At 41.2% G+C, this 23,443-nt stretch overlaps 1 protein-coding gene across 3 annotated transcripts in view; it reads right to left on the reverse strand.

Moving 5' to 3' along the window:
* Positions 1–1,070: 1,070 nt before the first annotated feature.
* CSNK1G2 (casein kinase 1 gamma 2) overlaps positions 1,071–23,443 on the reverse strand; it is a 79,230-nt gene continuing 56,857 nt past the window's right edge. Inside the window, exons 12-14 of one of the 3 annotated variants that reach the window (XR_015871839.1) lie at positions 22,730–22,901; positions 21,560–21,721; positions 20,013–21,451 (exon numbers count right to left, since the gene is read on the reverse strand). Coding sequence is in view for 1 of the 3 variants with exons in the window: in XM_088452945.1 (XP_088309071.1) it covers positions 6,417–6,468 (52 nt within the window). In the remaining 2 variants the exon portion in view is untranslated. Of the gene's footprint in view, positions 6,469–20,012; positions 21,459–21,559; positions 21,722–22,729; positions 22,902–23,443 lie in introns of those variants that run through there. The other 2 variants (XR_015871838.1, XM_088452945.1) reach the window with 2 other exon arrangements.

Below are 23,443 nucleotides of genomic sequence, written 5' to 3' on the forward strand. Positions count from 1 at the left end.
AGATGCACTGTATACACAAACTGTACATCATAGTCTATAAGAAGTAGAAAATAAAAGTTCCTATAGGCATCTGTATGTTCGAGAACCACTGGACAGATTTTGATGCAGTTTTCACTATTCTTTGGAGCATTTGCCGAGGAAGGTTTAGGGTAATGAAACATTAATGTATAGCAATAGGGAGCCGAGGAGTTACTATTTTAGTGAAGCTTACGCTGCCTAAGCTGTTAAAGATATAGCACAATGATGGACTTTATTTTATACGTTACCTGATTTCTTCAGAAAAAATTATGTTAGCCCTGTTCACCGATACAAAATTTTAGTTTTTACTTTTTATTACCGTTCCTATTTCATTTATGTGAAAAACAATTCTTTAATTTCAAAACGAGTCCAATTCCCGGTAAGAGTCTGCTTTGGCATAATAAGTATTGCACAGGGACAGACATTTAATGTGGCTGGAGTTGACCTAAGTGGATATTGTTTTGCTCATGGACAACTTTACGTAGCCCTGTGGCATTTCACATGAAAACTAGACGTTTTTCCTCCTGACGTCTGTTTGAAAAGATTTAAAGTCTATCTTCGTTTTAAAAAAACAAACAGAGAAGACAAATACATATAACAAACAATACATAAGCTTGTTTAAAAATGGAGTCATGAATGTAGCAACACAGTTAGACTGATGAGAGTTAAAGGTCTCCTTACACCAGCGACTGATTGTCACAATTTGGCGATCCCCAGATGTCAAGCTTGGAGGATCGGTGAAATCGAACATGTTGGATTTCACAGATTTTCCGATCACAATCAAAATATGATAGTGATTGGCAAATCGATGACTTAACATGTAGAATTTCACTGATCCTCTACAGGATCGGCGAACATCAATGGCCGCCGGTCGGCATTTCCGATCGGAGAATCTGTTAAATGTATGGGGCCCTTAAACATAGAAAACTATAATATAGCTGAAATACTTGATTGAAGACAGAAAACAGAACAACAGTTTAACATACTTATTACCCTCTAATAAATGTGTAAACATGGAATGAGAAAAAGGATGAACAAAGCAGAACTTGCCATTTTCCACAAATCATTTATTAGAAAACCTAACCAATATAAATGGAGTGCAAAAATGTATAAAGCATGCTATGTGCCATACAGTCATCAATGATCATTTACAAAGAGCTAACTGAAAAAGTACTGATGTTAAATCAATTACAAGAGATAAATGCTAAAAACAACATGTTAGGGCAATCCTTACATCATCCATAGCCAATACAGAAATCAGGTATCAAACTGTAAACAAGGAGTAAAATGTGTGAATTGTAATGTGACGCCATATTTAGAGGATAGTGCCTCAAAATAAAGCTGCCAGCCCATGCATATGGACGGCAGAGATCATAAATAACACAGATGATGCGTAAAGCATTTGTTGTTGGAGCTCAACAATATACACCTTGCATGTTCAGTGCTCCTTGCAAACCCTGACCATGGCATAGCACCATATAGAAAAAGCATGTAGATGTGAGCTTAAAATGAGCGGCATGTACAGATAGAATTGCCCATTTTTTTTAACCCAGTAATTTTTTTTTAACTCATTTGTACAGTCCTAAAATTCTTTTCTCTTTGGTTCTACCTCTTTATGGGTGACTAGCCTGTTTGGACCTGCAGCAACCATTGTGATTTCAGAATCTATTGGTTCTATATAATATACGTATACGTTAAATTGTTAACCTTGCATTTATACAATCTGTTCCATCCACTATCACAGTTGATATTGACTTTGAGCAGCGCCCAGGGTTCATTTTGGCCCATTTTGGTCAGCACAGCACTATGCCTTCTCTAAGGTGTGTCCGAAGCTTCCAAAGGATGTTCCCCAGACCGCTCTATAAGATGCAGATGCTCCAGTTTTGCTAGGAGGGCATGTTAAAACGGCAGCAGGGCATGCTGGGATGTGTAGTTCCACAGCAGTTGGAGGGCCACATGTTGAATATATGTGCTCTCTACTCAAGGCACCCTGCAAACCAAATGGGATTGTGATGACGGCCCCTCCTGGGTCCTGCTCCCTGGAAGGCGGCACAGCTCACACATCACTAGTTACCCACCTGAGAAGCATCCTTCATTGTTGTAGGTATCAAGTCTACTTGCCAAGAATTCCTGTGACTAATATAAATTTGGGCAAACAATGTAATAGACACTCATTAACCCTGTATATAGACTTCATAAGGCATTTTCCTAGCATTTGACAATGGTGTTTCAGGTTTCATTTTGCATTTATACTAATTGCTACTTTGTTAATAAATGTCTACATAGTTTTGTGTGGAGTCATCCTTTTACCATCTGAAAAGAAATCCTAAGTTTAGTTTTGGATGGATCAATAAGATATGATAAAATATGATTTTATATATATATATATATATATATATATATAGAGTTGTATTTATCTTTGGTACAGTGATCCTCTGACCTATCAAAGTCCTTCGAGCAGTGCAGCGCTGAACTCCCCTCTCTTACTAACGCCGGCTTAATTCTAACAGGCTGAATGGCTGTTGGGACTCATCCCTTATGAATTATTGACAGCACCACTGCCTGTTTGAATCAGGCAAATAAAAGAGAAGCGCACTGCTGGGACCATTGGAGGAACCACCCCAATCAGAGAATTGCTACATCATAACTTTTACTCAAATCCAAGCCAATCTGAACTTTTAGACAATAGTACATTTTTATTAAGAACATTAATGTATAATAAACATTGCTGATTTAAGGACAGATGAATACTGTATTATGTGCTGGTTATGATATTTCTAATAATTTGTTTGTGGTCTGTAGCTAATGCTCTTTGTTTCCCCTCTCCTTTACTCATTGTCTTGTCATGCAATGTGAACATAATCAGACAAGAGTTCACTGTATCTTACCACAAGAGAAACCAGACAGTGGCACAGTTTGTCCTTCAGGTGGATCCAATTTCACCATGACAGAACAGTATGAACTCATAAAAAGATAACTTACAATGTTACAGGTCAGTAAAGGACAGGTGTGAAAACAGTTAATATGAAGTCTAAAAAAAAGAAAAAGACACGCTTCTAAAGACAGTCTCAGTAAGTGTCGCAGTTGTAGATCACTTTATGTAATTATTTTTAAGACTAAAAATGTCTTTGCACATAAATATCTGATATATACAATTTTTTAGTTCAAGTCAGACCCAACTAAAATAGTTTCATAAGCTAGATATATAAAAATGGCTAAAAGATGTATACAGATATCCACATATAATTTCACAATAACAAGTCACTCTGCCATAAAGGACTATAAAAATAAGAACACTTCTTGACTCACTTTATACATCCTTCTTCAGTATTGGGTTTTCCTGCTTTAGTTTTTAACAAAAGGTTTTAAAAATACACTAAGAATAAAATACAATATATATGCATTAATGCAAAGGCTTTTTTTTACTAAATCAGAAATACATCATTTACTGTAAAAGCGAACATAAGGGGCCATAATTCTGAAAAATGGCACACAGGTAACTGCAAAAAGATACTGTAACCAATAGCCACAAGAGTCTATTTTTATAAACTAGAAAGATGAAAGCTAGACACCTGGTTGGCTGCCATCGGTTATGCTGGGCATACACTACACAATTATCGAGCTGAACCGCCCGATACCAGCGAATCCTCCCAATAATTTTTGGTGTGTTTGCAGCAGACGCTAAAATAAATATCGAGGAGCTCTTTCATGCCGGCTCGTCCAGCATGTCCATCTGATGTGATATTCTGCAAGTTAAAAGTCAGCCACATTGGGTAGTATATGCACTAACAGACATTACCCCTGTTCCTTCACAGGGAAGGAATGGGGAAATGTCTTCTGCCCAGGGAAGGAGCGCATATATCAGGGGCCAATACACAGATATCTCACAGTGTATGCCAGAGATATCTGCAGGTGGTCACGCTGCCAGATAAACTGTATGTCGTACAGGCATTTTATCTGACAGTGTATGCCCAGCATGACAGCGAGCTTTTGCAATTGCCCGAGCACCAATGTTTAGATACAGTATGTCCACTAAGATATCAGGCTTTGTTACCGAATTAAGTACAATTATATTTGCTCCATTATAAAGCCATTTTATGCTTCATATGGTGAGAAGTTGGTTTATGCAATGTTCACATTTTATTGAGAGTCCAAAATGGTCTAAATAAAATGAAAGTCCAAAATGAAACTAGAATGTATCAATGACAAATAAACGGTCAACAGTGACATGTAAGAAATAGAATTCCTAAGATGAAATAATTTAGGTCAGACCCAAAGGATCAATCAACATAAAAAGCAACAACATATTTAAAGGTTCAGTCTCTCCTTGGCTCACGTTACTGTACCTAATTTATGAAATGTGTTGTGCACCTAATACGTACTTTGTGAGGAATCCTCTATCTGCCCAAGTGTGTAAACTTTTGAACCCTTATGCAAAAATAGAATTTTGTTTAAACAGGAAGACAAAATTTATATAAGATATTGAATGGAGTGGGCACATTTCCAGAAGTGTTATATGATCTGTGAGAGGGCACACAGCATTTTCTCCTCACAAAAGGACTTCAAATTTGTTCGGCCTCATCTCTATACTTATGCTACACATTTTGCATCTTCCTGCTCTACTTTGAAAAGGAAAGTGCATTTCTAAGCACACTGGTAATTTTCTGAACGCTGTGAAGTTTTTCAATTTAAAGACCATCCAGGGTACATGAACTCAATTCCAAGCCAGGGTCTGTGTGGAGTTTGTATGTTCTTTTCATGTTTAGATGGGTTTCACCACACACTCCAGAAACATATTTGTAGGTTAATTGGTTTCAGACAAAATTTACCCTAGTGTGCTTTTGTGTTAAAGAATAAATAGACTGTAAACTCCAATGGGGCAGGGACTGATATGTGACAATTATTATCTGTACAACAGTACCTAAAATGGTGGTGCCATATACATTAATAATAAAACAATTTGTCTGAATAAAATTTGAACTTTTATGATGAATGACATTCTGACAAAATGGTGTAGAATAAACTGAAAATCATATTAGAAGGGTGTTATTTCAGTACTCACTTGATTTGCAGTGATCGCATATTTACCTCCATTTCTAGTGTTTTGGCTATGTACTGTAGTGTGCGCATTCTGAATCGAATTTGCAAAAGGGTGCGTTTACCAGTTTCCTGTGGGATGTTTTTTATTGCGTTTCAATACTGGTGTTTTCCTCTACCAATTATGGGAATTAAATAATATTTTTGTTCCCACAAATATCACAGCTGTGCCTTTATATTTCATATCTTGTACTTTGTTTTAGTCTCATAATAAAATGCATTATCATGTTTACATACTTGTAAAAATAATAAGCATGACTTGCAGCTTGCTTTAATGCACAATTAAATGTAAAAAATATTAGGTAATGGCAACGGGAGGTAGTTGAAATCCTGGGGCCGGCGTCCCTACGGTAAGTAGTGGGGTTAGGGGGAGGGCTAGGCACTATGGGGGTAGGGTATTTACAGACAAGTCTTGATATCCTAACCGTATCTGGATTCCACTGGTATTCCATACCCAACCCAATGGCAACATGTGCATATTCATAGGTTATAATGGAAGCAGCGTTAGAACTGTAAGGTATAATTCACTGAAGGCGGCATAGAAAAGGTAGTGCCCTGCTTTTATGTGTTATGTATAACTGCCCCTGGACCCCAGTGTTATCTTCTCATGCCCATTCCCTGCCAGGTTCCTGTTACAATATACCATGGATACACCAGTCTGCGATGACACTATCCATAGCAAAACCAGAGTTTAAAAAGCTATAAAAAAAATTATTTTGTTTAGCTAATAACTTGTTTTATGTTACAAGAGACTGAACCTTTAAATAGCAAACAGCAAGATACAATATGAGGGAGTATTAATTTTTGGAGAGTGAAGCAGATTTCCCTACCATTATGGCTTAGCATAGCCAGAGATAGAAAATAAAGTTCAATGCAAAGGTTAATAAACTTTACATCTATGTATAACATACTCTCACGCTCAGTCCGAGTCCTGGATGAAAGAAGAGAGGAGGGATATAATGCATGGTTTCTCTTTGCCTCCAACACAGAACTCCACTTTGGTTTAAGTTAACATGTAAGGTTTCATTTGCATTTTGTTTTAAGTTTACTTCCAGTATTGCAGTGTCTCACTTCTGAGAAGCAACAACTTCCACTTTTCCACTTGCTAGCTATGGCCTGCAGATTGCAGAGTGGCTCTCTTCATTTTATGTCACGTCCAAGAAGAAGCAGATAATATGGGAAAGAGTAAAGCACTCACTGCTCCGTGTGGCCTATGCTGTTGCTTGCAGAAGGGACTCTGCTGTCTGGAAAGAAAGTACACCTGCTCTATGTTAACATTTCAAGACTTGGAAAAGTTGAAGTCATTTTTGCTGAATATTTTTCCTCTTCCTTCTTTTGAAGAAACAGCAGCATCTGGAGAGAGAAGGAAGATGACAACATTTACAGGCCTGGAACACATACATCCTAACGCACTGACTAACAACTAACATTTGTGTCGTTTTTTCCTTTAATATAGACCTATATTTTGGTAGCATACTAGGATGAATATCTTAGTTACTGGATCATAGAAAGTGATTCCCCACCCCGTACATAAAATGTTAATTTATTAGTTTAACCTCAAATCTTTATCTTAAACTCATGTTCCAGAACAGTATATGACAGTTATAAGATGCCAGTAAAAAAAAAAAGTGTAAAGGTACCCATACACGGTGCGATGCACAGTGTAGAGCAAATGCCGATTCATCGTGCGGTCCCCGCAGACCGCACGTTCTGCTGGCTTCCCCCTCCTTCATCTGAATGGGATCGTACGTTGCAGATTGTTTTGCAGGAAGATCTGGGGGTGCGATGTATGACCCCGCGGGAGCGCGCAGCACGATATCAGGTACGATATCGTGCCGATACACGGCACGATATAGCACCTATATCGTGCCGATCCGTCAGATCGGCACTTATATCGTGCAGTGTATGGGGACCTTAAATCCTTTCCATGTTCCTTCCCCTAATGGCATGCTGGCACGGGACACATGCCTCTGACAGCAAAGGGGATAAGAGACAGGAGCGAGGGACAAAAGTAGGAGAGTGTGAGGCCACATGACAAACTGGCCTCACAGTACTGAGGTCATGGGTTCGATTCCCACCACAGCCCTATCTGTGCGGAGTTTGTACATTCTCCCTGTGCTTGCGTGGGTTTCATCCGGGTACTCCGGTTTCCTCCCACACTCCAAAAATATACTGGTAGGTTAATTGGCTCCCAACATAAATTAACAGTAGTGTGTACAGTATGTGTGTGAGCATGTGATAAGGATCATAGAGTGTAAGCTCCACTGGGGCAGGGACTGATGTGAATGGCAAAAATATTCTCTGTAAAGCGCGGCGGAATATGTGTGCACTATATAAATAACTGGTAATAAATAAAAAATAATAAAATCTAGCCTAAATAAGCCACGCAGCGCGACTTGCCTAGCATAAGTAAGCTACCAGGTCCCGTGCTACTCTACTAGCATCTTTTTTAGCCAAAAAGGATGCACCAGTAGTTGCACACAGATATACAAGTGACAACAAATCAGCAGAGTCTGCTGGTGCGTCCTAGTCACGTCACGTTGAGACTTACCGATACATTTTCGACGCACAGGGTTTCTTTTATTGAAATATACAGCTTTTATTTTACATACATTGGCTACAGAAAGATCAAGAAAATAAAAAGTATAACTTTTCAATATTTTTTTACTCATTTTTTTTTTTTTTTTTTACATATTTAGAGAAATCTTAGGATAGCTATGAAATTAAAGTTTAAAAAGAAGAAACTTCTAATAGGTCCCTTATTTGTATTACTAACAAACTGTATAAGTTGTAATGTAACCAGTGCTATTTGTCAGCAGAAACTCCTGTAACTCACATTAACTATGACAATGTCCTGGGCCAAAATGTATTTTCCATGAGATAAAAGGGACTTTAAAATAAAACTTGAGTGCATTCTTCTCGGTCTCTAAAATGATATATTATACATACAGAGCTTTTCTATTGATCCACCCCCAATAGCTCCACCCACAGTTCCTGAATCCATTTTTCCAGAAAAATAGCCCTGATTGTAATAGTAGTTACTAACAGATCCAGATCAGCATGAAACTAATGGTGGATACACATTAGACGATATGTCTATCGCACGATCCGGTGGATCAGGGCTGACAAATTATGCACATCTGTATATGTTTACAGGTTGAGTCTCCCATATCCAAAATGCTTGGGACCAGGGGTATTTTTTGCATATCGGAATATTCTGTATTTTGGAATATTTGCATAGCATAATGAAATATCTAAACACAGAAAGCATTTATGTTGAATATACACACAGCCTGCAGGTAATTTTAGACAATATTTTCAATAATTTTGGACAATATTTTCAATAATTTTGTGGCTCAAAACAAAGTTTGTACATAAATGAAATTCATTTATGTTTCATATACACCCTCTACAGAGCCTGAAGGTAATTTTATACAATATTTTTAATAAATTGGTGCCTTAAACAAAGTTTGTGTACATTGAACCATCAAAAAGCAAAGGTTTCACTATCCCAGTCATGCTAAAAAAATTCAGCATTTCGGAATATTTCGATATGGAAGACTCAACCTGTACGGTCCTTGTGCGCTTCTGGTTGGTCGTCAGATCAGCCCTACATGTAGCGCAATCTGACAATCCGGTTGAAGACCCCATGCAGCGGGGTGCAGCCATATCGGGAGGTCGGGCACTGGATTGTGCAATGTGTACAGGCCGCCTGATATGTTGGTGGTGCGGTTGTGAGTCATATCGCTGGGTGCACAAATCGTTAAGTGTGTACCCAGCATAACAGTAATGTATTGCATAACATAGCCAGTTTTGTTATCCTAACCAAAGGAGAAAGGTCTGTTGCTCTCAAGGAAATCCCTAGTAACATTACATGGGGAGGTCACTGTGATTTCCTGTTACAGTGTGACTATTGGAATGTACAAACAGCATTCCGTTTTTAACACGGTTTTAAATACTTGCACCACAAAAAACTCCCCAAAGTTTCTGTACCCAAAGTAGCATTCAATAGTGGTCAAGAGATGGTGTTATTCCTCAACCAACTGATCTCGATTATAATGCTTACAAATGTCAATATGGAGTATGGTACCAGCAGATGTGATATTTCTAAACTCAATTCTGCCTTATAAGTAAACTGTCATTTTAGCTCTTGTTTAAATATGCCAGTAGCAATATCCATCATCAACAAACATTAGCAATAGCATATCATATAGTTTGTCATTTATGGTTGTGGCTTTTAAAATTACATTTTCCAAAAAATTCCCACCTGGCAGATAAAATAGGCAATTCAGTCTGAGTCAGGAGACTTGTGGGACCTTACAGGTAAGAAACATTGCTTATTATTACTTATAGAGGTGTAAGCAAAAAGTAGCAATGTTTTACTTACTGTAACACCTGGAAGTGCCCCCAGCAGGAACTCAAGCAGAATAGAATATACCCCATAGTATGCCGAGACAAAAGGGCCCGATTCTGAGTCACATGCAGCAGCGTCTCTTTTCGGTCACCCATCTGCGACTTTATGCAAATGCTGATAGAAACTCCATCCCTTGCGCACATCCATTCAACCGAATGTGCAAGGACAGAGACGCCCACATTTAGCACCCATGCACACTATAAGAGAATGGTGCGTCTTTCTCCACCGAAACTTGCAACAGCCCTATAGCAGGAGCAGTTTCTCCATTGGACTATGGCCTCTTATGACCGCATTGTACGTCTGTGAACATAGTAGCTTGCATTGACAACCACAACACTCCCACTAACCAGACCATTTTTTTATTTGTTTTGAGCAACCCCCCAATCATCGCCCAGGAACACCCATCACTTTTCCACATCATTTCTGATATCGTCCACTTGATCGCTACACCGCCTTTGACCAAACACTGTAGTGCATGTGCTGTACGAGTCTTTACACATTTTCATGCATACGCAGTTGCAAAAAAAAACACCCTCTGAAATGCGTGACCATCAGCAATGCAACGATTCATATGGCATATGGTAATACTGCAGGAAGCATGTAAACTGTTAAACCAGAAGTACAATATATATTTAGGAGAGAAATAAAACAGCTGTACTGGGGCACTTTACAACGGTCACGGAACAATGACACCAGTTTGTTTTCCTAAAAATGATTTGATATGACGATTGAGGGCTGTTTTTCCAACAGCATTAAAACTTAACAATTTTCCAACTGTGCCAGTGGCCCTGAGAGGACTGTGATAACAAGAGGTATTGATTGATCTGCGCTATAATGACAGCTAAATACTCCCCGGATCAGGAACAAACCAGCCGATTCAGTTACTGCCCCTCTCCCACAAATTTGAACACTTCCTCATTTTGAATACAGCTCTCATATTAAGCAGAGTCTGAACAATTCCATATACAGTGCCATGCGGTTTCTATACAACCCACGAACATCATTTTTCCCTTAGGTGCGTAGATTCCATTGATAATGCAGAAAAGGTCAAGATCTCACTAATTTATAATGTTAATAGTATGACTGCTACCCAAATAAAGATAAGCTTTAAATTATGTATTATACTTATTTACAAATATATTTCCACATTATTAGACTGTACTTCCCAAATTGCATTTACAAGCACATAGGGCAGATTCACTTAGCGACGGGAAAACCTCCTGATGTGCATGTGAAAATATGGGATACGTATTCTGGTAGAATCGTATTTGTAAAAAAATAAAATAAATTAAAAATAGTTTTTTGCACAAAATTGATTGCAATCCATTCGGACGTTGTAAAAACCATAAAAAATAGTTTATGCATGTTTGCAAGTCCTTATACTGCCTTTTCCTTTTTCCACTAGAAGATCCTTTTGGTACATTTTCTCTTGTAGACAGTTTGTGGCTCTTCTCTGTGCAGCATCTATGAGCAGTCCACAATCATGTTGACGATCCACCTACCCTGGTATCTGCGTTCCATCTTATTGATATCTTGATGAAATCTCGCCCCTGCTCTTCACTTAAAGCACCAAGATTATCTGAGAAATAGTCTAGATGAGAATTCAGGAAGTGCATCTATAAACTCATTGAGCACCCCAAGTCTTTGTACTACATCTGCATGTATTCCACAATACACTTAAATAGGGTCCTTATTGTTCCCAATAAATTTGTTGAAAAAGGCCTAAGGAGCTTTCAAAGAAGTTGTAAACAGTTTCCATTATTGCTTCAAACACTGTCTTTCATTAGTTTCCGAATTTCTGGACCAACAAACACACCTCCTTTCACTTTGCTTCTGACAGTCCTGGAAACTTGTTGCGCAGGTATTGAAAACCCACTCCTTTTGACAGAGCCTTTACAAATGGTTTCATCAATCTAAGCTTGATATGCTGTGGAGGCAGGAGGACTCTCTCTGGCTCAACCAAACTTTGCCATACTACATTTTTGCTTCCATGTTGTAATGTTACCCTGTGGAGCAACTCCTTTTTGATCCAGTGTTGGTCCCTATACCTTTGTTCTTAGAATGCTTAGTCTTCAAAACTTGATCAAATGATGGTATAAAAAAAAAAAATTCTCAAAGCGCTATAATGCAATATGCATTTTAAAGCTTGATACATTAATTCTGGAAATACTAAAAATGAACATTTGAGTTTGAGGAAAAGTGGCATGTGATGGAACTTTAGTATGTTTTCTGAAAACAGTACCCAAAAATTAGCTATTTATTGTCAGACAATTTTTCCATTGCAGGCCTGTGTTGTTTTAACGGTTTTAATTGTAGCTGTTGACATTACAATATTATTGCCACTGATTTAGGAACTACTGGCAATTCAGTCGATTCTTTCAAACTTTACTGAAAGATTGCAAAGTAATGGAAGGCTAGCCAAAGCCACTTGTGAATGAAGGAAAATAATGGTCTCATGTATCTATGGCCAAGGGTTTTGGTTCAGCATGAAATACAATGCCGCTATATTCTAAAAGATTTAGTTAAGAAAGTCTTCAAATCACCAACGAAGCCATGCATATAATTTAACAGAATATGCATCCTAATACACGCAAGTGCCTTTCACAATGTAGGAATGTTCTTCCTATTTTGTTATGGTTATAATAATAGGCTTAAAGCATACTGCGTAACTCTGCACAGCAAAGCCTGCTACAATTTTGAGGACTGTTTTTACCATGAAATTAAAACATGGCATCTGTTAGGAATTAATGATATGCATTCAAAATAACTACTCTATATAATGAAATGCTATAATCAAACAAACAACCACCAAATGTAATAGTTAAAAAAAAAATATTTTATTTTTAATGTTTTGGAAACAAACTTATTTTAATTTTATGTTAACTCTTGCATATAATAATTTAAGCAGAGTGTTGGGTATAACAATGAAAAAAAACAGAACAAAACAAAACAAAAAAAAAAAACACTGTTGAACCCAGAAAAAAACAACATTATATAGAAAATCTAGAGTTATGGTAGACTTGCCTAGATAACTCCTTTTCTTTGGAGGTCCATAGGGTCCACAGGGATATTATGGTTGGAAGACCAGGCACCAAACAGTTGAAGCTTTGGCTTCCAGAATGCCCCTTGTCCCCCTCCATATATATCCCTCCCCTAGCCATAGGACTTCAGTTTAGTTAGCAAGCCTAAAGGCAGGAGAAGGAAACAGGATAAGGAAGAACAATCGTGCACCAGAAACTTTTACACAAGATGAGGGAATCTGTGCCAGAAAGAAAAACACCCAATGAAGCCAGGTGCGTCAGGGTGGGTGCTCTTTGGACCTCGAAGAAAAGGACTTATCTAGGTAAGTCTACCATAACTCTAATTTCTTCTTCGGGGTCCATAGAGATCCACAGGGATACCATGGGGACGTCCTAAAGCAGTTCCCATAGGGTGGGGGACGCTCCTGAGCAGAAAAGAGAACTAGTCACCCAAAATGAAGCATCCTGAGAGGCAAAAGTATCAAAAGCATAGAACCTAAGAAAAGTGTTGATGGAAGACCACGTGACAGCCTTGCACAATTGTTCAGCAGAGGCACCACGACTGAATGCCCACGATGGCCCTACAAACCCGAGAAGAATGCACTGTCACCGTGCTTGGGACAGGAAGATCAGCCTGTGTATACACCTGGGAGATTAAAAAAAAAAAAAAATGAATCTGATTTTTTTTAACAGAATTCGTATGCTCTACATAAATACGGAGAGCACAAACTACATCCAGGGAGGCTTCACCTACAGAAAGGTCTGGAGCCTGAAAAGCTGGAACAACAATTTCTTCAGTCACATGAACACAGGATACTACCTTAGGAAGGTAATCCTCCCTTGTACGAAGAACAGTTTAATCCCGGTGAGAATTCAAAAATTGGGAGCAACAAGAGAGCGCTGCCAAATCAGAGACTCTGAGCAGAGGAGATAGCAATAAGAAAAATTGTCTTTGCTGTCAACCACTTCAAATCTACAGAGTCTAAAGGTTCAAACGGGGACGCCTGTAACCCCTTAAGTACCAAAGACAAATCCCACAGTGCTACCAGTGGAACAAAAACGAGGCTGAACCCGCAGAACTCCTTGGAAAAAAATTCTAACATCTGGTAATGAAACAATCTTCTTCTGCAACCAGACTGATAGTGCAGACACTTGCACTCTTAAAAAGTAGCCAGGTGGACACCAATGTCTTATCCTGCCAGCAGAAAAGCCAGAATCCTGAAATTGTAAACACCATAGGATCACATTCTTTTTGGAAACACCATTGACCAATAGGAAAGCCAAACTCTGTAATAGATGCTGGCGGAAGCAGGTTTCCTTGCCCTAAACATAGTCTGAATAACCGAACTGGAAAACCCATTTGTTTTTAGGATGGAAGTTTCAAGAGCCATGCCGTCAAAGCTAGACGGGGCAAGTCCGGATGTCAGCAGGGATCTTGCGTTTGTATCCTCTTCTGCTGTGACAGTATATGCTGACTGTTTACTGACAGATTCTTTAGGTCGGTGAACCAATGACGTCTGGGCCAAGCTGGAGCCACCAGTATTACTGTTCCGCCTTCCTGCTTAAATTTCCTGAGAACACCTGGAAGCAGGGCAATTGGAGGAAAAAGATACGCCAACCTGAAGTCCCATCTTATTGCCAGTGCGTCTACAAAGCCTGCTGATGGGTCTCTGGACCTGGGGACCTTGTGGTTGTGGCCTGACGCCATGAGATCTCTCTCTGGTAGACCCCATTTGTTTAACAGGAGCTGAAACACTCCCGGATGGAGAGACCACTCTCCGGCATGTATGTCCTGGCGACTTAATTGAGAAGCAGACTTCCTGAGTATTCCCAGAATGAATATTGTCGAGATGGCCAGAAGATGATGTTCTGTCCAAATGAGAACCTTTGTCACTTCTTTCATGGCAGCATGACTTCTTGTGCCTCCTTGATGATTGAGGTAGGCAACTGTAGTCGCGTCGGACTGGATCTGGACAGGCCTGCCCTGAAGTAGGCCCTGTGCCCTGACAAGTGCTTTGTGTACTGCTCGCAGTTCCAGAATGTTTATTGGCAGATGACTTTCTTGATCTGTCCATCTGCCCTGAAAGGTGTGATGACCTGTCACTGCCCTCCATCCGCAAAGAACTGCCACGGCGCCGACAGTGTGCCACTGGGTCTCCTGTCCGAGCACAGTAGAGCGGTAGTTGATTATTTTGTCTGGAAGCCATGAGGTCGACCTGCGGAATAACCCAACATTGGACAAGCTGGTGAAAAACCTGAGGATGTAGTTCCCATTCCCCTGGATACACGTCCTGCCGATAGCAAACTTTTCAGCTTCTTTCATAGCCAGCCGGCCGACTACTGGTGCCTTTATGTATGCCACTGTTGTGGCGTTGTCCGACTGGACCCAGACTTTCCACAACAGGTGAACTGCTGTCTGAATAGCGTAGAACATGGTCTTTAATTCAAATATGTTTATCGGCATACTCGCTTCCTGTGATGTCATGCGGTCTTTATGTTCCTGTATGACAGCCCCCCAGCCTCTCAGACACGCGTCTGTGGTGACACTCCGAATCTATTTCCCTCCATTTAGGTGTATCGAGTTCAACCACCAGAGAAAGGGTATCCGAGTTCTGGGACTTAACCTTACCCTTTGGTGAAGGAAAAGATGGGATCCGGACCATTTTGAGATATCTTCTCCATGAGTCAAATGCAAACATGCACTGATACCTGCCGATGTTGAAGAACCGTCCTCGCTGTCTTCTGAGTGGAAGTTGCCACTCCCTGAGGAACACCCGCTGACATAATGTCCATGATCATCCCCAGAAACTGTAGCCTCTGCGTCAGTTGCAGCTGGGACAATCAGAATCCCCCCCATGACGAATGAGAGGGCTGTGAGTCACTGTGATGCTGTGAAACAACACTCCTGTCTTTGGAAACTGGCGAGGTGGAGGCTGAACTGAAAGTCGAGCCTGTATGCAGTAATTGGTCCCTGGAATGGGACTTCAGTAAGAGATCATCCAGGAAAAGGTTAATAGTGATCCCTGGTTTCCGAAGGAGACAACATCACAGCCCTTACCTTTGTGAATACCTTGTGGGCTGTTGATAAGCCGAAGTGATAGGCCTGAAACTGGAAATGTGAATTCCAAACTGCGAATCTCAGAAACACCTGGCGAGTCGACCAGATAGGGATGCGAGGGTAGGCTGAAGTCTAGGAGATATCATGAATTCACCTTCCTCTAGTTCCGCAATCACCGACTCCATCTTGAAAATCCTTCGGTATGGATTGAGATCCATCAAATTCAGAATAGGTCTGACCGAGCCGTCCGGCTTCAGAACCACGAAGAGTGGAGTAAAAACCCTGATTTATGGGAATGTGGACCCCCAATCTCGCGGAAATAAGCTTGTCTATTGCTTCTCCCTGCGGACCGAAGTGTCTGAAGTTTCAAAGACGCACTCCCACTCTGGGGACCCCCAGGTGAGAGGGAAGCCAGTCATGCACTAGGTTTGGTAGTGGACTTCCTTTTGAGCAGATGTTGTTACGGCTCTGCCATGTCCTCTGGAACCATGGGAAGTTGATGGTCCTCCTCTGAAGCGACCACGCGAACATCCCAGAGCACGAAAGGATCGAAACTAGGGTCCTGAGTAAGATCTTCTATAGGAGGAGTCGCAGTTGAAAGATAAGAATATTTAGTAGCTTGAGAAAACCATTTATCTAGTTTTCAAAATATACACTTTCTCGTGAATTAAAGTGCTTGCACAGCCTTCTTTGGCTTAATGGCAGACGAATGCAAGATCACAGTGCCCTACGCGCCGAAATCGCCAGAGCTGAAGACATTGCAAATGTCTTTGGACATCGATCTCTCATCCAGGCAATTTTTTTTCCAAGTTAAGTTGCAGCTTCACCTATATTGCTGACAGAATAAGCTTCCAGCAGCTTACAATCACAGGACGCAGACACCTGCAGCTGTGTAAAAGGACTTGAGAGTATTCTCCAATCTATCGGATGTATCTTTCAAAGACGTGGCCCCAGGAACCGGTAGCGTAGTCTTCCTAGACAGTCTCCTGTAGGGGGAGTAAACTAACCAAGTGGAATGCTGTCCCAGACTGGTTTATGATTCTGGGACTTTTCCGTCACTGGTGTACTCACCTTATCAGGTGAGCTACTTGAGCTCCTTACAATATTTTCTACTACCTGCAGGAAAAGGTTAAAAGGATAACCACCGCCGGGACATCCAAAAATTTTTTTATCCGGATGTCACAAGGTCAGAAAAGAATCCAGCTCTACTGAAACTGGAAATGCAATAGTCTTTGTTTCTTTAGAAAGAAAGACTGTCGTACAGGACTCGTCCTCGTAAGTGCAATACCTAGCGGATTGCAGAAAGTAAGGCCTCTATCCGGAGACCGGCTCAGGCTCCTACTTTCCTTAGGCGAAACTGGAGCATATTTCACCCTTCTAAAACTGGCATCCTCTCCTCCTCAGATTTGAGGACTGAGAGCAACCATCTCTTTTTGGAGACCTGCAGAGAGGATCCAGTGGTACGGGAAAGCGCCATGCTTTTGAGATCACATCCCTGGATTCAGCTAAGGGCCTTGCCCATGCTGGTTCTATCTAGAGCCGCTGACATGGAGGCTCCCTTCCGAGAAGCCTCCAGCTCAGCAGAGAGACGGGATATAACGGATGTGACCTGCGCTGTTCAAGACGGCGGATTCAACATCCCTTAAGATTGTTGTTCAAGATTGCAATTGTCACACATTAGGGAGTTAGATGAATGCCCCTGTAAATTTTGTACACTTATTTGCAGGTAAATTACTTTTGGAACGCCTTAGAGCCCCTTCTAGTCATGATACATACAGACCCCCACACAAACAGTAAAGTGCAGTGAAAAAGGTCAAAAGAAGAAACAGATAGAGAGGCAGGAGTGCGCTCCTAGCAGTGCCAGAAAACCCTAGGCATAGAAGGAAGTAACCACTGTAATAAAGTAGCATTTACCTTGTCTGAAATGCTCTCCTGACCAGCCTAAACCCCATCGTATACTGACAGTTTACGTTAGGCTTACAGTATTATGTATTTTATGTAGCATACAGTGTCCCTCCGTGTAATGGCCACCAGCACTGAGCGCTGAGGCCGCTGGGAGGAAGGAGCAGGGCTCCAGAGCTAGGCTCCGCCCCCCGCTATGGCACTTATTTTTACTATAACCGTGCTATGTTATAAGAAGTCCTTCCTCCACTAGTATTCAAACCAGGGGTTTCTTTAACACGTTGAGCCACTGAAGCTCATTTGCTGCAATGCTAATCGGGGCAGCTGAATATACCGCCTTGTATTAGTGTTAACCTGGATACCCCGCTAGACGGGGTGCCAGGGCATTCACACACCACTGCTTCGCTGCTCGCAGCGGTGTGACTAATAGAGGGCCGCTATGCGCGCTGCAAGCGGTACCTCCTATATTGAGACAGTGGTCTCTTGTAGATGGGTACCCCAGGCGAAGTGCGTGCAGTCATGAGCGTGTCCCCCCGGCAGCTCCATCGGTGCAGACAGGCAGTGCAGCCTGTCTTTTCCTCATTTCTTAGTGATATTCTTTATTTCAGCACAGCCACGCTTCCTAAACACCCTGAGAAATGTAAAACACAACCAGCTCCCCTCGGGCACAAACTAAGACTGGTCTTTAGGGGGGGTATAGAGGAGGAGGAGATAGTCACACTTAAAAATTTAAAGTGCCAGCTCCCACTTAGACAGTGGGGTATAGACGTCTGCTAATAGCCTCCAGTATCCCCTAGTGGATGAACGAGAAATAGATTTGAATAATCACCCATTCCCTGTTGAGAAATAGGGACTAGAGCTATCACCCCTGCCTGCTGCAGGGAGTGAATTGCTTCCTGAAAATCCAAGGCCCTGGTCACATCCAATGGAGGATTTGTGGCAAAAAAACTCTGGTGGGGGTGTCTCCTGAAAGTGAGGGCTGAGAGACCACTTCTCGACCCAAGCATCCGTAGTTGTTTGATGTTAGCAATCTGCAAACTGAAGTCGGCCCCCCACCCTGGGATCCCCCAGGAGGAGGCCCGCTCTATCAGGCAGAGGGCTTATTGTCTGGCCTAGAAGCTGAACGTCTTGTCTGGCCAGACCCCTTAGTTTGTCGTTTTGACTTACGAAAACTACTCGGCTTGGAAGAAGTCTGTCTTTTGGTTTTCCACTGACGATGAAAAGACTGAAAAGAGACTTGTTTAGTTCTACTATATGACGTAGATGGCAGACCTGTTGACTTTGACGCTGCCAGAGTAGAGATTATGCTATCCAGCTCAGCTCCAAAGTGTACCTTTCCATGAAAAGGTAAGACTTCCAGCGCCCTCTTTCATGCTGTATCAGCTTTCCAAGACGTTAAGATTCCAGCATGCACTGCAGCTCCTCCCAGATAGGAAGCTGCTTCCTGTATATGGGAGATATTAATCATCTGTTCTATGGTAGCATTTGGTAGGGAATTTTCCAATACCCCAATCCATTCTTCAACTGCTTTAGCTACCCAGGCTCCAGCTATAGCCAGGCGGGTTACTGCTCCAGATGATGGAAAAAAAAAAAATTGCCTTAAGACATCCTTCTTTCTTTTTATCTGCGGAATCCTTCAGATAAGAAGCTGATGGAACTGCCAATGTAGCCTTTTTGATCAGATGCGTTACATGAGCATTAACAGGAAGAGATACCTCCCACTTAGCGCATACCGAAGATGGGTATGGGTACAATCATTTTATTCTCTTATCACTCTTCCCCATGCCTCCTCAATAAGCTCAGTGAGCTGTTCAGACTCGGGAAATACCGTTTTGACCACCTTTCGGTGGTGATTAGACATTGGAGGCTTCTTACTATGAGTTGGTTCATCATCCTGAATATCTAGGACTGATCTAACCTCCCTCACCAAAGTAGTAACATCCACAGTAAATGGATGATCCTCCTCTCAAGAAGTAGATCCTGGAGAGGAATCCTGTGCATCATCAGACTCCTCTGATGATGCGTCTGAATCCATATGTTAAACAGACAGATAAATACAACTTACGTTTAGGTGCTTTAGTCACTACCGGTCTGTTATCAACATTAGCTGGCGCCATATTTTGACTAAAATGGCTATCAACACCCTTAATAGAGGAATGCTCATGAGGTGAAAACATGTGGACACTATCGAAGGAGGTATCGGAGTAGCCAAACAATCTACCACCTGCATCATAACCTGGGACAAAGAAGCAACCCAAGATGGCTCTTGTCCAACAGGTAAACCGGACTGGTAAGGTGGCTCTTTAAAACAGACAGCACACAAACCCCCCTTTATGTCCTGCGAGGACACATATGCCGAACATGATTTACATGAAACCAACACAGGTGGCTCCCCCTCTTGTTTCCCTTTATCTTTAGACATGTTTAAAGGAAAGGCAACAATCGCAAAGTAATGTGATAGCCTTCACAAATTCTAAATGAATGTGAATCACTCAGAAAGAAGTAATAGTGACAGTTATAATTGACAAATAGAAAGAACTCATAGTCAGTCAACAGCTAGCAACAGTGACATACAATGCATATGTAATATAATTACAATGGGCTCAAAATCAACTACAGCAACGCAAAGTAATAGTAGGATATAGAGTACCCTATACCTAAACCAAAGGAGAGGTATACAGGGAGACTGACCCAGACCCTCCCGAGACTAACAGCTATCAGGTGCACTCCGTGGACCGTGTGAGTCTCATACACGTGGAAAGTAGGCGGAGCAACCTAGGCGGCGAAACCTATCAGGACTGTGTCTGGGGAGGAGCTGCCTGGGGAGCGCCTACCTCCCCTAAAATACATTAACCAATCGGATATGCTGGCTTCATGGCAGCAGATACGAGTCTGCTGCCAATCCCCGGCGTCAGACGATAAGGCTCCGGGCTGGTGAAGTAAGGATGCGGACAATCCCTGGTACTTACAGCAGCGGCTTCTGGTGCTTCTCTACACCAGAAGGACTGCCGCGTACGATTCCCCGCAAGCAAGGAATCGCCTTACCTGACATCTCTGAGCATCGGGTGCAGTCCAGGTCGCACCATCGCTGCTAGCTAAGTTTATCCACGACTCGCCAAAATTACCAGCACAATTACTGATGTTGCGGCCCGGTGGAGGTAGATGGAGTTGCAGCCCGTGCATCTTAATACAGACGCTTAGTACTACTGCCAAATCAAGAAACTAAAAGTAAAATAAATCCTAAAATGAAAGCTTAAGCTCCTGTACAAAAGGTGCGTCTGAATCCTGCCACACCAAACGAACAAACTGAAGTCCTAGGGGCGGGGCATATATGGAGGAGGACCCGGAGCATTCTGGGAGCCAAAGCTTTAACTGTTTGGTGCCTGGTCTTTTAACCATAATATCCCCATGGTATCCCTGTGGAACCCTATGGACCCCTAAGAAGAAATATAAAACTTCAAACATGATAGTATGGTGTGGTATGAGATGCGGATGGGCAATTAGTTGGGTCCATTTGCCTAGACACATGAGCCTGAAAAGTGGAAATAGTGGGTGATGTCTGTTAACCAATGTTATATCTGTGCAAAGTGGCGAGTTTGTGCTGTGGACTGTTGGTGCATGGATAGTACCATGGTGCAGGTGTGGAATGCAAAGGGTGCTAGTGTTCGATTTGGATATGATTTGGATATGAGTGTTGGAGGATAATGTCAGGTCAACCCATGGATTACTGTAGTGCTTTCTGCTGTAGATCTTTTAGTCGATGCTGCATATCAGGCGCGTGGAGATCAGTTTCTACTTTTTGTTATCAGAGTACATTTTTAGGAGTTCATTCCTCTGGACTTCTTGTTCTTGGAATTTGGCAGGCGAGACACCAGACAATCCAGGACAGCAGATGCTGTAGTTCTGTTTCTTCATACACACCAACATGGATTCTATGTTTCTCTGTATTCTTAAAGGAAAACACTATTTAGCAATTGAACACCACCACATCTTACAAAACCTATATTGTAATCTTACATTAAATAGTAAATATATAAAAAGAATCCATACCTACGCTAAGGCATCATTCCCATACTACTTTTTTTTAAAGAATGAAATGAAGGTGCCACGGATGTGTCCTTATCCCCTTTTACAAAGGAGCCTGTTCTTTGTGATTGTATGACTGTAATGTTCTATTGAAAATGGATTTCCAACAATTCTTCAAAATGTGTTCTAGAATAAAATATTTATTACATTTGATAAGTCAAACACACAGCATTTTAATAGAAAGCCTGTTAGAAGCATTATATGTGGTTTAAATTCTACCAAGCAAATGCTATATTTTTATGAAGCATATGGGCCTCTTTTGGCAATAGAGAAGGGTTGTAAAAATACAAAAGCTAAGATTTTCCACACTAAAAATACATTTTGCTAAATAACTTCCCTTACAGAGGTCCCAGTTAAACGTCAGTGACCCTTCTTGGTAATTACAGAGAAAGCAGGGTCAACAAAGGAGGGACACCCATCAAAGCACTGCTTTTTTTTTTTTTTTTTTTTAATTAAAATTCATTAAAGCTGCATTCCCACCTGGGAAAATATTTTCCCAATCTGCCACATGCAGCCTCCCACCCCACAGCCCCGTCAGGGCTCTACCGTTTATACAGTACAGAACCAGCAAGCCAAAGCTCACTACCTGTAAATGGAGGCCGATTGTGTATGTTTATATCGAGGGCTGAGAGGGGAACAGAGGAGCACCGGTACACATAAAGCAGCTATTAGGGTGATGGGGCAAGTTAGGAAAACACATTTGCAAGTGGAAGAGCAACTTTAAAAAAGGTACACTAAACCAAATAATATACCTCTCCATATTTCTATGGAAATTTTGAGATAATTAGAATAGCGCCAGAAATTTATCCAGAAAAGGGGTTGAAATCAGGACATGGTTTTTATATTAGAGATATATAGACACACACACACTTTTTTAACCAGGAGAAAAATGTAGGAGTCAGAGACTCCCATAGGTGTTTCTTACTAATACACAAATCCCAGGCCTTCCACTCCCTAGTAACATCACTGGGATTCTGTGTGACAATATAACAGCACTTTGGTGCTACCACACTATACAAATATTCTAATGTTGCAATGAGCTTTAAATCAATAAGAAACATTTCAATTGCTTTTTATCCAACCCTATGTCCCTACAGTGTATAATTTGAAATGTTAAATAAAATGTATATTTACCTTGCACCTAATTTTTGGTGCATGTCATCCAGTCTTTGTATTCCTTTAAACCAGTTCTTGTAGCAAATCGCTGTGACCAGGAGAGATTAGGTCATAGGCTTCTGTATGCTCCACCACCACAAAGCAGGTACAAAATTGGTATTCCCACAGAAGTGTCATCATTCATTTGAGACTGAAATGAGTGGTTGTCAAAAAGTGTGTGTGTTTGTGTACTGGTCCATTCACTTGCATTGTTTTTTGCACTATAACTGTAAAAGGTTTATTTAATAAGTTTTGATAATAAGCACTAACCATCCATGTGTAGGAGGCCACATACATAGATATGTAAACCACCAATTAACCTCTATTGTCCCATTATACACATACACTCTAACAAACCTACTACATCACACAAATGAAGGGTTATAGAAAGAAAATAAAAGGTTCTGCTTAAAAAGAAAGAAGGTTTTTTTATAAAGTACCATCATTTGTACATTGAGGGGATCAAACAACATACAGGGACTGATTGGTGTACAAGCGTGCATCTAACTGCACAAGGGCTAAGACGCCCACTTTGTACGTCTGCAGTCGCAATGATTGTAACTTGCACCAGCACCATGCTTGGTGCACAATCTCCAATAGGGTATGGCCTCTAACGTACGCGATTAAGCAACTCCTCCTGCGACACACCAGTCACACAGAACATATTTGTGCACGTGTTTGGCCACCTCTCAG

This window comes from Taudactylus pleione, unplaced genomic scaffold (assembly GCF_031769625.1).
Source record: "Taudactylus pleione unplaced genomic scaffold, aTauple2 ptg000560l, whole genome shotgun sequence".
In the NCBI taxonomy this organism is placed as follows: domain Eukaryota; kingdom Metazoa; phylum Chordata; class Amphibia; order Anura; family Myobatrachidae; genus Taudactylus; species Taudactylus pleione.